Source organism: Protomyctophum bolini (assembly GCF_963924005.1).
Source record: "Protomyctophum bolini genome assembly, chromosome: 22".
In the NCBI taxonomy this organism is placed as follows: Eukaryota; Metazoa; Chordata; class Actinopteri; order Myctophiformes; family Myctophidae; genus Protomyctophum; species Protomyctophum bolini.
Genome location: NC_137883.1, coordinates 12430622 through 12447409, shown reverse-complemented (window position 1 = coordinate 12447409; position 16788 = coordinate 12430622). Strand labels below are relative to the sequence as shown.

Here is a 16788-nt window from a genome sequence, read left to right as displayed (position 1 = left end):
GTTCAAAACGCGTCATGATGCGACGCGGTTTGAGCTTGTGATCTACAAGCTATTTACACTATTTTGTGAAGACGGAAAGATGGAAATGACGATTACACAAAAGAATTGTGATTATTTAAAATAATTGCGTTCATGCGATTACATAATTGCGACAGCCCAAGCCGATTTCACGCGATTCCACTGCCATTGCCTGGCCAATGCGGGGTAGAGAACCTGAACTCACTGATCGGAAAAGGCGATATGTTGTCAGCACGATGGACCAGCGCAAATGCCAGGCAAGCTGATGAAGCGCAGAGTTTTCTGCTTGCAGATTATAATCTTCTGTCTGTCCACAGCACATTGGCATAACACAGACTTGTGACTTGCCCGTAAAGGATCAATCAGATAATCAGATATAGACTAGATTAATTTCAACCCCGACAGGCAACAACGCACGCACAAACATCTATCGAGTACAGAAATGGTTCCCATATGGCCGGCTGGCTCTGTGGTCATTCACAAACTTGTCAGTTGCAGCGCATAATCCACAACCAATTTGTTAAGGCTCCTTAATGGTTTTATGGAAGTCAGATGATACGGTTACCATAAACTCTCCAGGGAGGGCGCGGCGGGCCGGCCCCCATCCTGAGAGGCCTTCATCCCAGACAGCAGGGCTGGGCGATAAACCAAAAACACAGTGAAACCTCTATTTGGAACCAATAACCGACTGCTTTTTGCTTTTTTTCAATAATACAGTATATATATTTTTTTTCCTATATCAACGCATCGACACAAATACATTAACCAATCCATTATGACTTGAGGCCAATTCTACAAATGCCTTCTAAATCAGTAGATCTCACATTTTTCAAAAATGTTCAAAGTACATCTGCGATTTTTGAGTAGCTAACGCAAAAATCGAAAATGACACAGATGGGGTTAATGGGTTAACCCTCAAATTTTTGTTTGTTGTACAAAAATAGTGAAAATAATAGGCAAAATCATGCCTAAAGTCTCCAGAGAGGGCGTGGCAACTGGCAAGCAGGCCCCCATCCCAGACAGTCACTTGCAGCCACAGGCAGTCTGTCTGGGTAGAGACTGAACCCCCCATGTAGACTTGGTACCTCCGCTATCTCTCTATCCTGTTGTGTCTGTTCGCCTGCTTTCCGGTTTGTCTTTTATCCGCTAGTCTCATCCGTGTCCCTCTCTTGTGCCTTCTGTCAAACACATTATCACTCTTATGCCAGTCTGTGCACAGCTTTGCACGGCTAAGAACGTTCAACATTTTATTCAGGCCCATTTCCTCCGGTATCATTCAAGTGCATTGTTCTTATAAAGAGCGCCGTGTTCGATGTCATTATTAAAATCATTATCATTGCCTTAAGGCAGCCTTCGTAGGCAATTCCTGTATTATGGGGCTTACAAAACTAAGCAACAATAAACATCCCAATTCTCTGCCAAAGAGTTTATCTCAGGTCTTTAGCATGAAAAGGGCAGGCTACCGCAGAACTTTCCAAATGCCATTTCCTTATACAACCGGTTGAAATATGCAAAAGATTCCATGAGTTTTACATAATGCGGTCAGAGACGCAACAGTAAAGGTTTTCTTTTCCGTTTATATATATGGAAAGATAGACCATGCAGTTTGCATGTCATGTGTTTTAGTGTTTTCCTTGTGGAAAGAATGCAAAGCATGACTGGGCTAAAAAAACGTTTGTCTCTCCAATCAAAATCATATTCCCCACCACCACATACACTAAACAATAAACATCAATCACGCAGTACAGATACTGAAGAGCTTGGTTTAATACTTAAAAACACAATGACTACTGGATCCAAGGGTGAATAATAAGGTGTTGGCACAAGCCAAAGCCATGGATGCATCTCTGTAGGTGGTAGTTAGATGCCACATGAATGACAGAAGACTGTTGAGGATCAGGACCTGCTCGGAACCACGAAAACCAGGACCTTTGAAGTTGAGCAATAGCACTTAAAATGACATGTCAGCTAACTTTGAACCATCTACTACTGCATATTCCCTTGTATTAGACAGCATCAGTCCTTTGACAGGGCAAGCTGAGCTCACAAACAAACAAAAATACACGTTCCTCCTCTTTTAGTGTCTGGGTAATGAGAGCATAAACCACAGGCAAACTGTACTGTAAAGGGGAAATACAAATGTTCACACTGGGAGAGCGGAGTAGTTAAACACGTTACTTCCCCTCTTAAGCTAGATTTACAAGCTGCCAGGCACAGCTAATTCAAGAGAGAAACTTGTGGATCTGTCCAGCAGAATCCCACTAGAAACAATTTATACATCATATTTTATGAATATTTTCTTCTTTTAAGCATCTACATTACTCAGTTGGTAGCCCACATCTTGAAATTGAGAGACAATATTATTTTGCGATAACAGTCAACGTTTTGCACGATGTCTGTATGTCATCAACAGAAACACAGACTTGTACTACTCACATGAGAGACGAGATTCCACCATCATCGACCAGAACACTAAATTATTCAAGTGAGGGATTTAAGTAAAAATAGCATGCACTTGAGGCATGAGACTGTGCCCACTCTGCACTGCACAATCTAAACACAATCAAAAGTGTTATCCCTTTGTCAGCGCCGTAACAAAGGAAGATTCTGTATACTCCTGCCAGGCATCCACACACCAAGCTGTTCAAGATGTGAACAATCTTACCATTCTGTCAGTCAGTTTAAAGGCATTCCTTCCAGGTATGGATTGGAGATGCTGCACCCTTAACCCAGCCCAGTGAGTGCGTGTGTGTCATGTATCCCCAAACATTTCTCTTGATATAAAAAAATTGTCTACGATTATCCACCAAGCCTCGACTGTCACCCCCCTTCCCTCCTCATTTGCGCTCTCATTTCCCCTTTCTCACATCATCCCTCCTGCTGCCGTCTCTCACCGTTTCTCTCCCGCTCCCCTCAACAAATAATTGCCCTAAACAAAAACACAGCAGCAGACAAGGCTGAAAATCACATGGCAGTACTTGCATCATTCACAGAGCCCACTTTTCCCCAAAACCCATGGCAGCAGCATCAGAATGCTTCCACCTCCTCCTCCTCCTCGTGAAACCGTCTGAGACAAGAAGGCGAGTCCATCTGCCTTGTCACAGCGGTAAAGCTACGGCGGTCGCCGGTCACCAGACCAGAGGAGGATGGTAGCCATCAGACTGCGCCTCTGGACAGCGTCAATGCACACAGTTCCTGGGGAGGGGGAGGGGAATTGAGGAATGGGGGGGGGGGGGGGGTTTCGAGGGGGGATGGTTGAGGTTGTGTGTGTGTGTGTGTGTGTGTGTGTGTGTGCCTTTTGTATTGGGGGATTTAATAGGCGATACAGACTGGAGATCGAGCGGCTGACCCCTTTGCTCCGTTTACAGCCCTAGGTGATGCTGACGTAGCTTCTGCTGTGCATAACATTATGATTCAAGCAGTACATGCACTATAGCGTCCACACGTTTCTGAACAGGGTTTTGTTTGTTTGTTTTTAGGCAATGCCCTCATAGATGCTGTGATATGAGTGAGTTCTCACCATAAGGAGAAACAAAAACACTGAACCTGAAACATTACCAACTAATTAGCGATGTTATACTTGTTATACTACTGTTATACTACTGGTTATTTTTTAAGATGTTTTTTTTTAACAGAACGTTGCCTATACATCCATGCCAAAACTGGGGCTGCCAGGGTTCATGTGGTTAATCATTTCAACTCCGTACAATAAAGATTCCCCCTGAAGATCATCGTGTTATATCTTCACAGCTAGAATTCCTTTTAACCTCTTCGCCAAGCCGGGAAACCCATCTCTGGACGACGGCCTCCAACAACGAACTTAATAATAAAAACAGAGCGATCCACATAAGAACTTTTTTTTCCTCCAGTCAGCTGTGGGCACCGTGGCAACAGAATGTACTGTATGTGGACTAGCCACCCCCCCCCCCCCACACACACACACACACACACACAATACCCTTCCAGCTCCCTGCTCACAGCCATGCTGCTGGGAAGCTCTTCAACACATCAAGCATGCTGTCAATAGCACTGCAGCAGCGCTTCAGTTCACTTTCTACGGCCAGTGGTCCCCAAACTTTGTCATGTCATAGACCCCAGAATGAACACTTTTTTGCCCGTGGACCACCATTTGAAAAGATATGCCAAGGACCCCCCGTAAGAGAAGATTTTTATGGTTCTGGCTCTAGCAGGGATTTTCAACCATTTTCATTTCAAGGACCCCCAGTTTGACATGCGTTAGGCTACGGACAAACCATCAATTTAAATGGGATTTCCATCTCTGGGACCCCCAATTTATATTGTAAAATCAAAAGTCAGTTTAACTCTGAGAGTGTACAAATGGAACCACGGCTCCATTCGGTTTCATTTATACACGTCTTTTCAACGATTCTCTCTTTACGTTTTCATGAGGAGATCTATCTGGAGTTATATTGCAGCCCTCTGAAAGTAATCCTGAAAACCAGTGGTACTGCAATGTAGAACAACTCCCGTTACAAGTAAAAGTCCGGAATTCAAAATGTACTTAAGTAAAAGTACAAAAGCATTGGCAATTTGGCATCAAAATGTACTTAAATTCCTAAAAGTAAAAGTACTCAGGCAGAATGTGCCATTTCAAGTTTTCAAAAAGGTATAAATATCTTTTGAAAATAGCCACATCACCACAATGCGTCAAATCCCGACGCATTGTGGGCTTGTAGATTGGCTATTTGCAAATGGCAAGTGGTTACTGTACGTTTTGTCATAATAATCAAAATCTACAAAATAACTAAAGTTTTCGAATAAATGTAGTGGAGTAAAAGTAAAAGTACTGGAAATTGGAAATACTAAGTAAAGTATAAATACCTCAAAATTGTACTTAAGTACAGTACTTAACTTAGTTACTTTCCACCACTGCTGAAAACCCACCAAGGGGTGGTTTCAGCATTTATTCCAGTATATTTGTACAAAAGGACAGCCATTTCTCTTCTTTTTTTTAGGAAAACCATCTTCTTGAGCGTGTCTGGTTGATGTGGCTTTCACCTAACATCTGTCAAAACATTTCACTCGCTCATCTGCAGGCTGCAGTTCAGATTGCCAATGTGCTCCTTTTTATTTTTAAATGTAGCCCCTGAAACCATTCAAGCAGTGTATTTTTTTCAATGTGTCATGGAGTGATAATAGTTCAATTACTTTGACCAATAAAGCAATATAAGGCCTATATATCTATTCAGAATAAATGGTATCATCTGCAGCACAGAAATAAAATCCAGCATCACCCTTGAAAGTCAGTTCAGTATTTCTATTCTATGTTGACATGACGTTAGGAACACAGCCTTCATTGCAAAAAAAGAAAGAAGGCTTAAATAGGTATCTTATTGCCAAGAATATGTTATCCTCTATAATATCGAACAACTCATTTGTCATAATATGACCAAACAAACATTGCAATGACATCTCAAGAATGCTGAAATTAATTTGGGCAGACAGCACATACACATGCACCACTAGCTATCTACATCTGCCTTTGCTTGAAGCCAGATGTTATTACTCCTTGTTGTTGCCTAAGGGGGTGGGGGAGGGGGGGCTAGGGCGTGGCAGGACATTGTGTATCAAGGTGGTTGTCAGATCCATTGATCTATATATGACAAGAACAAAATGGCCTGTAGGTCGGCATAAAACACTTCAAAATGTTATAGCGTTCCAGACTGGCCACTGACACTATGAGTCACATTACACTGAATACACACTATACTATAGTCTTTCTAGTCAACTGTAAAGGTGTGTTCAGACTTGAATTTAAATATTTGCCTCGGTTCATCCCGTTTGTGCTACGTACATAATATATTCACTACGTTTTACAAATAGTGGCAATAGCTACAAGCTCATAACACATCACATTGCAATGCACCATGAGCTTCTAGAATCTCTAGATCAAGAATCCAGAGAATAAATCAACAGATGGAACGAGAAGGAGTGAACCATATTGTGCCGTGTGGTGTCTGGTCTATAGAACATTGTTTACAGTGTGTTTTCCACAGCAGGAGGTACAGTGCTACTGTTCAAACACTCTAAAAGCCATTTGCAGATTTATTGCACTTTTTTTATACCAGGCAAGTTGACCGATGACGCCAAATACCCTCACAGGGGCAACTTGTAGGATAAAGGCCGACTTGTTTGGACAAAAGGCCGGTCCACACAACTATTAAATATGTTGCATGGGGCAGCTACTAAATCGTTCGACAGTGGTATGAACGATATTGTTGGGATCACTTTTAGATTAACCATTAGAAACACCGACAGGAAGCCAATTCAAATCAATCCGGATTTACATACATATTTACATACATATCACTCACGTCACATGCAAAATGTTTACCGAACATTAGCATCAGCATGGACGCTCACATCATTATCACTTACCTTACCTGTGACTAATAACTGACTACATCACGTTGCGTCGCCTGATATCTCACATTCAAAGAAGCTCCAAACACACCCACAGACTATATGGTTATACTTCATATACAGTACTTTATAGTCAGAGTCAGAACTACTGTTACAGCTAGTACATTACTGAGTGTTCAGTTTAAGGCCGTTACCGACACTAGGGAGACTATGTTGTCAGCTGGTATGTTTGACCCCAGAATAGGGATGCTAGGTTAATAGGTTCATGTGGTTAATAAGAGTCATGCAGTGCAGTCTGTGAGGAAACCATCGTGGTAACGAATCGCCTCAAATCCATTAGTCTTCTTTATTAAATTACCTGTAAGCACAGGAAAAACTAGACGTCATTATCCCTTGAAACCAATTAATCACATTATGGACAGAATCTGGATATCAATATAAAAAATATAGTTTTAGCTCCTATACTAGCTAGTAGCTACCCTCGTCAGACAACAACACCACCACCCAAATCAGGTGGAAGCTGCTGATATCACTTTGCTTGTCCCCGTGGATGGGAAATAAGATTTAAAAGGCTATCGGATGGACGGGTGGATTAAAAAAACAGATGTGTGCAATTATGCAATAATGTTGTGTCGGATCTGCGTGTGCATCCCGTCTGACGGGTGGCTTATGCTCGTGTTGTCGCTGCTGACACATAATTAAGAGTGTCATAAGCACGAGCCCGTCCTGCGCTGGAAGTAGCAGATCTACAAGTTCTCTACCCATCGCAATGCACAGTGCTTTGGGCTTGCTTGTACATCTGTGTTTTTCCCGCAGTTAGTTGAATCGACTGATTCATAACTTTGGGATCGAACCAACATCCGAGTCAGGCGCAATTTTGACCGATCCAGAGTTCCAGACAAACGTGCATCAATGTCGTCGCATCATTAATGTTCAAATCGATTCATATCGATATCACACACACACACACACACACACACACACACACACACACACACCTTGAACCAATGTCAACATTGCTTTTTTTATTCCATGGGGAGATCTTAGACTCCAAGACCTAAACAAGGCATGCCAAGTAAATAATCCTTCTGACATGTGCCACTTCTGCACACAAAGTTCATGTTCAAAACAAAGCTCCTTTTCAACCAAGCCGTTCCTGACTGAATTACCCCATTCCCTACGCATTTTAAATTGATTATCGGTCAAGAAGAATAAAGTCTAGCTCTGGTTTGCGTGCCTATGCACGACTAGCGTTAATGTGCCTATGTACGGTTGGAGTGTTCCAAGTAATTCAATCTAAATGTGAATCCTGTGCTTCCAATGAATGACATGAACAGCAATTAACACAGGATAGTTTTGACACTAATACAAATTAAACACAGAAGCAAACTAATTATAGGCGCCTAAAACTAATGTATTGCTTAGCATTCTTAAAATAGAAGGTGCCATTCTATTCAATTCCGTTTCCCCCGACAAAAAAGAAAGCCACAAAAAGGACTAATAGTCGCTAAATCAATACAAAATCACACCTGTGTGAACTGAGCGGTGCAACTATATGTACTACGGCTACGCTACTAGCCCTCCTCCCTGGCGCGTGTGTGTATGCGTGCGTGTCTTTGACGCTGCTCAACAGTGCCATCCAGCCGTATTGGCGAGGTGTTGCAGCTGTCCGTGCTCAGACATACAGACACAGAGTCAGACATACACACATCTGCGTAATGGAGCGGTTAGGCACCGCTCAAAAACACAGACCAGTGTTTGTAACAATGTTACAAAGTGTGTATAGAATTACATTTTGATGCAATCAGTGCTTCGCAATCAGGGCTCATCTGTTCACAGCTTCACTATCTATCAAGATAAATGTTGTTTACACAAACAGCATGAACAAAAGAAAGAGGAATTGAAAAAATGTCTCCGGATTGAGTTTTCAGTGATAAGACCAAAAGCATTCAGCCTTAAGTCAAAGAGACTGCTACAACTCAACAGCACGCATCCAGTGGTTTAATGATTTGTCTCCAGCTGGTGAATGATCACACAGCAATATCCTGTTCTAGCCAGCTATCCAGGCCCCCGGGGCTCTGGCTGACATGATTCTGGCATGCATGCTGTCCTGCAGTGCCAGGCAGCCATCATATCGACAAGGTCCTGGTAGCTGCCCCATGCCTCATGTGACCCAGCCAAGGACCTGTGCAGTCGAACTTGATGAGGCAGAATAATTACTTATTGAGGCCCTAAGGGATGGCCAGTCAAATATAGCCTGCATTTGGTGACACGTTGAGGGAAGTAGAAGAGTGGGAGGATTTAAATGTCACTAATGAAAATGGAAAATAGATTTAGACAACAAAGTAGCTCCAGTTAAGTGAAACATTGAATATCTCACAAGTCTCCAACTCTCCCACACTGCTTAATAAGGAAACTAAATCTGTAGTGGAGCTGGAATGCATTCATTTAACATGAATGTAAGGCATGGCAAGTAAAATTGTATAGCACATTTCAATAAGAAGGCAATTCAATATGCTTTACATGATAAAACAATAAGCTTTTAGACATTAACCACTTAATATATACTTTGTTGACCGGGGTCCCCTATGGGTCTGTACGTGGCATCCTCCTTTTATCCCTGTACACCTGTTCTTCTTTTTTTTTGGACGGTAAACCAAATTCTTTTGTACACCCAGTACCCAAACAGCTCAGGGACAGGTGTGTTGGTAGAGCAGATAAAATATAAGAACCTGAACACCGCCTTCGCTTCCCTTAAAGGGCCACTTCACCCCTTTTGCAACCAGAGCTTATTTAAATAATGTTTAGGACACAAGAAACACTTTCCTGGAGTTTGTGTGTGTGTGTGTGTGTGTGTGTGTGTGTGTGTATAATGTGTTTTTTTAGAAAATGTAATTGACGCCAAACCTGTCTCACTTGAAGTCACTTCCTTCCTGGACTACAAAGTCACACTCTCCATTCAAGGAGGGGAAGTGCACTAAAGCATTATGGGCATTGTAGGAATTCAGCAATCCAGTCAAACACACAGACATTCTTTTTCTGGCCATAGGGCGCAAATTTCAAATTGTGCTACTGTTATCTATTACAAATACTATTAATATTGAGTGACTGCAGTTTCCTCCAGCGGTTAAATGTCCCTTTAAGACAACAGTATTTTGGGCTGAAAACCGACAAGCTCGATGCCTTGCGAGTCGCGACAAAGAACATAAAATAAAAAATAATCAAATTACAATACTGAAATAAAAACCTCAGTAAAGTCGCATGAGTCATTCATCGATGCATGCCCATGATCAGCTTAAATAATGGCATGACGACAACAAGTGCGTTTTTAAATGCATCACAGTCATCATCCGATGTCTAACCTACAGCAAAACAGCAAAATAAGACTTGTCAGACAATATCTCCACCACCGATGATTCAACACAACCCTTAGCTTCTCAAAATAGTGTCCCTAATTTGAGAGGGAGGTGAACTTGAGAGGGAAAAGAAAGCTAGGCAGAAAGAAAGCAGAATGAATAGAGAACTTAGCCTAGCTACGGTGGCTGAGAGCCATTAACTGCCCTCTTTGGGACAGAGGGCAAGTTGGAATGAGGTGAAGAACTTCTAATTCCTCCCAATTCAGATCTTACACTAGCCGCAATTTGCAACTCTAGATTTTTTTTACAATTGGTTGAAATCTAGAGTTGCAATAACCTCCATCGACTTCCTATGCATTGTTTTGGTTTTGCATTGGTTTGTGACCTCCTGGTCTTAAATTACGTTAAACTCACCAACATTGCAGCTGTAGTCCAAGCTTGAATTATCCTCTTTCGATCTGGTGTCGCTTGTTTATCATAAAAGTCCCCCGTAAAGATGTTATGAGCTACTTTCTGTCCAAAATATTCCAAGAGTGACAATATCGAGCTGCCATTTTGATTTTTGCAACGTGCCATAAAACAAGATGTGAGGGGGAGTGCTTGTTTAATAGCGTCCCTCCCTCCCTAGGGCGTCGGCCTCTTCTTTGGGTGTCTTACCTGCGCAGGTAAGATTCTATTAAACAAGCGCTCCCCCTCACATCTTGTTTTATGGCACGTTGCAAAAATCAAAATGGCGGCTCGATATTGTCACTCTTGGAATATTTTGGACAGAAAGTAGCTCATAACATCTTTACGGGGGACTTTTATGATAAACAAGCGACACCAGATCGAAAGAGGATAATTCAAGCTTGGACTACAGCTGCAGTGTTGGTGAGTTTAACGTAATTTAAGACCAGGAGGTCACAAACCAATGCAAAACCAAAACAATGCATAGGAAGTCGATGGAGGTTATTGCAACTCTAGATTCAGCCAATTGTAAAAAAAATCTAGAGTTGCAAATTGCGGCTAATCTTACACTACAGCTTCAGGTTGATTTACACACACTAGACATGCACACACACAGATGAAGGTTTATTCGTAAAACCCTGACCTAAGAAACACATTATTGCCCACATCTCAAATATCATGGTAGGGTGATCTGGGCAAAATCAGTTGTCACAATATTTTTAAAATTAATGTTAAACTCAATATCAATATTGTGACGATGATAATCGTATGTTTAAAAGCAGATCTACAAGCTCACAACACATTGTGAGCTTGTAAGTCGGCTATTTAGTTTTTAATATGATTTCCATCAGTACCTATAAAATAGGGCGTGATTAAAAACAGGAAAAGACAACACTTATGCCATATCCAAAATCCCAATATGTAGTCTCATATCATATTGACCAGCCCCCATGCTCTCTGATTTACTAGTAGGCTACATTTTCCAAATGCCTTGGCAGTTGGCACTGGGAGAAGCGAGGGTGGACTTATGAGACCAAAAAGGTAGACAGCCAGCCATACAGGTGCTCTTGCTGCCTGCCTGCAGCTCCCGTTCTCCAAACAACCCCCCATATAAACTGTGGTTAGGTGGATAGGCTCTTCACTCATTTCAATAAAGGTCTTTTGTTGTTGCAATGAAAGAGCGCCCTTTATTTATGCGTGCCAAGGGTAGAAGCCCCTCAATGACCTCTGAGTGCCAGTCTGGTATTTAGACAGCCGTGCGATCGTGGTCGTGAGACAAACTGTTCAGGAATGATTCCAACAACAAGCTTCAAGGACACGGAATGACTGACAGCAACTGCAGTAAAACTTTTAGTTTGAGAGTGAGCGCAACATACCGCCACCACGAGCAAAGTTTTAGCAAACCCCAGTCAATTATAAAATTATTATCTCTCTGGGTCTCATAAGTAGACCGTAATGTTAAAACGCATTATCGTCTCGACTATTTTAAACTGTAGCTATGATACCTGTTTGATGTTTCTCTAGTCTAGACCATAGACTCTAAAGTACAGAGCAACAACAAGTGCAACAGCAACTGAGATCGAAGTCTGCAAACCAGTCGCACTGTGCGAGAGCACGCCTGTCCTGTCCCACCGGCGGAGCAACCAGGAGTAAACCAGGAGTAAACCAAAAGGACCAACTTGAATAAATGAAACAGTTCAGAGTTTGCTTTTAACTACAGACGGCCCGGCTATTAAACGGTGCATTCATTCACACACACACCGAAGAAACACACGAACAATCGCACTCACCCGGTGAGAGATATCCTCTTTGTGTCGCCGTAAAGAGATGAGTTTAAGTTCTGTGCACTGCAAGCAAGGAGGAGCGTGACAAGTTTGGTTTGTCGCTCGGCTGAGTCGGCTCAGCGCAGCATGGCGGCTGTGGACGGGGGGATTCAAACCTCTGGGGCCGGCCGGGCTGTGTGTGTGAATCACCGAACACTTTGCACAAAGATCAGGAGGGGGTGGCCGCAGGGTGGGCGTGTGTGCATTGCAAGTAACCAAGGTAGCGAGCAGATCAAGTTCCCTTCCCACTCCCAGAGACAACTAAACTAGTCCGAGATTGTGCAAATGCCAAATGGGGTCCATTTTGGTTACATTTGTACAATCTCAATCAGAGTTACGAATGTTGCAGCTACAAAAATACTGTAAGTTGCTTTACTGATCCTGCTTGTTGCACTTCAGTTTGCTTATTGAATGTCTTGTTTAAAAATGAGTCATGAGACAAGAGAATAATGCAATGAAATAATTCTGTAATATTCGTGGCATCCATCCTACTAGTTTGTTTTGTAAATTGATTATAATTAGGCTACAGTGTTTTGTTTAGCTTTTTTTATGCTGAGCGAGCGGGATTCTCTTTTCTCTGTGGATTGCGAGTGTGAGTTCAAAAGGTGATTGCCATTAAGCAAAGGCTATGCAACTTTTCCCAATACACAAAAACACTTGGAAGGAAAGACAGACAGACCCTTGTGTGCGGGGCGGAGGGGCTGCATGGAGGGGCTGCATGGGTCTGAATACAATACGATCTTTGATTCACAGAGATGCTACAAGTGTGTTGCGGTTTGCCTCTCTGGCGTTGCTCTGCACGGCAGCCAGGTGTTTTTCCTCTGAATTGTCAATTATTATTGAATGGCATCTTATATTGGCGTTGCAAAAATAGGAGTAGCATACATTTAATTTATTTCTGAAGTATATAGGCCCCACTTCTGTAATATATCAAAACCTTAGAATATGCTACATTATATTTGGTATTTTCCTAGTCAGTGAAGGAGCTTAGCCTATAAACTCTGCATTTAAGTGGGTTTAATACAAAAAGCTGCTGGGTTTATCTTCGATTTGACATGTGTTGGTAAAAGAAAGAAAGTGACCATGAAATATAAATACTAAATGATAATGTTGTCAAGGTCAAAGGCAAGGTCATCTTTATTGTCAAATTTATTTTCTTATTGTATCAAGGATATTTGGCTTATGGGCTTTCCACCATGCTGCAAATGTAAGGCAAAAAAACTACAAAATACAACATACAAAGATGATAATGAATGAAAATCCTCCATTAACAAAAAGGAATCCTGGCATCATTACGTTTTAGACCATGTTGGGTCTTCAACAGGGGATCCAGTTCCCCTAGCCTAGTGGGTCCTCACTCCTCAGAAGTAGGCCTACTATCGGGAAGGTGCCAATACAATCTTTGTGTGATAGGAACTTTTTTTCATTTAACACTTGAACAATTGAACCTGGAATATTCACCAAAAATAGCCGATCTACAACTTTGCAACACATTAGATGGATCACGTACGTCACATGTTGTGAGTTTGTGTATGAGCTATTTTATGCAAAGAGATTTGGTGTAAGAGGCGAAAAGAACAATCCAACTATCCAAGTACATGAGCCACTCAGCCAAGGTCAAGTTTTCTATATTGGGGAATTAAGTGGTTAACTATCTGAACACTGATGCTAGTGCTGTCAAACAAATCTGAAAAAGTTTAATCTGCAACATAATGTCATAGTGTGACTACTACTAGTGTCCTGCTTCATCTCTCTTTCAGCTCGGTCTGAGAAATGTTGAACTTATTTAAGTTTTATTTAAAATTAAATGCATTAAAATGCTCTAATTCGGATTTTCAAATAACAGGAAAATTAGACTTACAAAATGGAATGGTCTGCTGCTTATGGCTAACCAGTGCCATCTAGTGGAAATGAGGCATAATTTGCATGTGCTGTGACACATTGTTGCCTTTATTGTGGTCTCATAAGGGTTTAGCTTTAGCATTTAATGTCTGGGACAAAAATATACATACTTCTGCTGCAGTAAGGTGCAGGCCAAGTAGCATCCAATGCTTTTAATTGAGATATTGGTGCAGTTAACCAGTAAATGTCTTGAAATATTGATGCTTCAGATTGTGAGATTGTGATTTATTCTTTATTTTCATGTTATAAGACAAACAGCATAGCCAGACTTCACATGTCAAAAATAGTACTGGACTGGACACTGCATCGATTTGTTATAGGCATGTTTGTAACATTGGATAACATTGAGGTTATTTTATTGCATGATACAGGCAAGCATGTGTTGTACAGCAGCTGAAAGATAGAAGCATCAAATTTACAATGCTTTCACATTGCATGGATCTGTATCCGAGTACACCTCAATCGGTTCCTGATGCGGTCCTGGGAATGGTTGGGTGATCCGCTCCCGGGAACGGTATACGCAGCATTCACACTACCACAACATGTGCCAAGTGGTCCCGAGTGCGCATCCGGGACCATAGTGTCAACCCCCCCCCCTTACTGTATATCTTTGGCTGAGGATAGTTCACACCTTGTCAACCACCAGCAAAATTCCATTCATCATCAGAATTTCAGTTATGAATTTGAAGTATTGTATTGGACTGGACATTGTATTGGTTTAGACACACAGCCAAACTCTTGTCTTGTCCCCTTTCTCCCTCTTCTTATCACCAAGTCCACATTGTTGGAGGTGGAAAGAAACTCACCCCTGGCAGGCTGAAATGGAAGTCACAGGATCAGCTTGGACTTCCTCCCAAAGCAACAATGGAGATAGTGTACTGCAACTACAGCAAATTGTTACTTACATTTCCTAGTTAAAATAGATAACATTGAGGTTATTTTGCAGCAGCTGAAAGAGCCCTGTACGTTAATTTTAATCGGTTTAGTGATTATGTAGTCAAAAACAGCAATTATAATCCAACATTTCCACATTTGCAAATGGATAAATACTAAAAAGGTCTTATCTTGCACTGGTCCAACAGCAGATCTGTGTACATATATTCTTTGTTATTACAATTAATTTCCGCTATAAGATCCTGGCTGTTACTGTTTGAACTGTTTGAACTCTGTGTTAAATGAAAAGAAAAACATGAAGTGTATTATAATTGGAAGGTTTTGATGAGGCCATCATTCGTACATAAGAAACAGCACAATGCATCTTTGAAAGAAGACAAAAAGAAAGAAGAAAGAAAAAAAGAAATAAGACCAAAGTCTGATAATAAAGTGTATAATCAGACTTTCCTAGGCATCAAAGACAACACATGGCTTCAAATTACCACAGAATTTTACTTTCACTTCCACTGGTTTTCATCATTTAGGCCGGGAATGTCTTGGAAACTGTGTTTTTGCATATTTGTTACTAGATAAAATCACTAGATTTCTTATGATTCAACATCCGAGTGACTGGTACTCATGTCGCTTATCATCTGCTGCTTCCCGGCAACTTTACCCCCTGTGTCAGCCGTGTTAGGCTGGGACCCTGGTCCCATCTGAACATCTGCCGCCTCTATAGGTAGGTAGTTCCGCACAGTATTGATCAGGTTGTTACGGAAACTCTTGCTGAGGAAGTTGTAGAGAATGGGGTTGGCGATGCAGTGGAAGAGCGTCAGGCACAGCATCACGGTGTGTGAGTTTTGGAGCACCATTACTGTATTACAGCTAAAAAAATAAAAGGGGCCGTATGAGATGGGGATTAAGAATTCTATGAGTAGCAGGACATTCACTAGGTGATATGGCATCCAGCACACCACAAACACCAATGAGTAAACATGCACCAGCCACACATCTCGTCGGCCCTGCACATCCGGAGCCGTGCGAACCGCGCGAGCTATGAGGATGTTGAAGGTGATGATGACGGCCGCAGGGCCCAGGAACTGGACAGAAAGATTGAATAAATCAATAAAAATAAACCACTCCATGGTATTGTTCTCAGGCATCATGTAGCAGCCCGGTTCATCCCATTCCACGAGGTCCACATGAACGTTCTCCAACAGTGCCAGGGCGAAGGATAGCAGCCACAGGCCTCCGCAGAGCAACCAGCGGCGCCGGCCCACCACAGGGAAGCAGGTGGCAGATGAAGGCCTGGTCAGGGATAAGTAACGCTCCAGGGTCATGAAGGCCAGGAAGAAGGTGCTGCTGTAGAAGTTGACCCCGTAGATGAAGGCGGTTGCCTTGCAGAGGAAGCGGCCCCACAGCCACACATGCTCCATGGTCACCTCCATCATGGAGAAGGGCAAGATCATGATTATCATGAGGTCCGATAGGCTCATGTTGATGATGCAGAAGAGGACCCCGTTGGCCGAGTGGCGCCGGCGCCAGTTGACCCAGACGACCACAACGTTCTCCAACAGGCCCACCGTGAAGAAGAACAGGTAGAGGAGGAAGAGTGCAATGCGCCGGCCGTCCCTGTTGAGGTGGAGGGTGCACTCATTGATCCACCACGGTGTGTTGTTGTGGAAGGAGTGGTTGCTGTTGTCTTCAAGAGACATGGTCTGGGGTTAAAAGCAGAGAGGACATTATTGTTTCAAACTCTGGCTCAAAGTGTTTGATTATGTTTTCAAACATTACATAAGAAGACTACAGCACAAAAGCAGGGTCTCTAGGACCTAGACTTTTTATAGCCCAGCATGTCTACCTACCTATAGACTCTAGTTAGACTAGACATGCTAGGCTGTGAAAATATGGCGTTTCCAGGATAGTGGCTTATTATAATAGTGCGGTTAGAAAATGCATTTTAGAACCCTTTTTTGCAGATTGTT

The 16788-nt window shown here is 42.2% G+C and overlaps 2 protein-coding genes across 7 annotated transcripts in view; both read right to left on the bottom strand.

Moving 5' to 3' along the window:
• Positions 1-12150, bottom strand: part of sema4d (sema domain, immunoglobulin domain (Ig), transmembrane domain (TM) and short cytoplasmic domain, (semaphorin) 4D) — a 55130-nt gene extending 42980 nt beyond the window's left edge. For 5 of the 6 annotated variants that reach the window (XR_013963460.1, XR_013963461.1, XM_080756217.1 and 2 more), the window contains exon 1: positions 11996-12150. The gene's annotated coding sequence lies outside the window, so the exon portion shown is untranslated. The remainder of the gene's footprint in view (positions 1-11995) is intronic. The other variant, XM_080756215.1, reaches the window with a different exon arrangement.
• Positions 12151-14158: 2008 nt separating this feature from the next.
• Positions 14159-16788, bottom strand: part of LOC308310117 (G-protein coupled receptor 182-like) — a 2922-nt gene continuing 292 nt past the window's right edge. The window contains exon 2 of the mRNA XM_080756235.1: positions 14159-16521. Within this exon, the coding sequence (XP_080612361.1) occupies positions 15412-16518 (1107 nt within the window). The 5' untranslated portion in view covers positions 16519-16521 and the 3' untranslated portion in view covers positions 14159-15411. The remainder of the gene's footprint in view (positions 16522-16788) is intronic.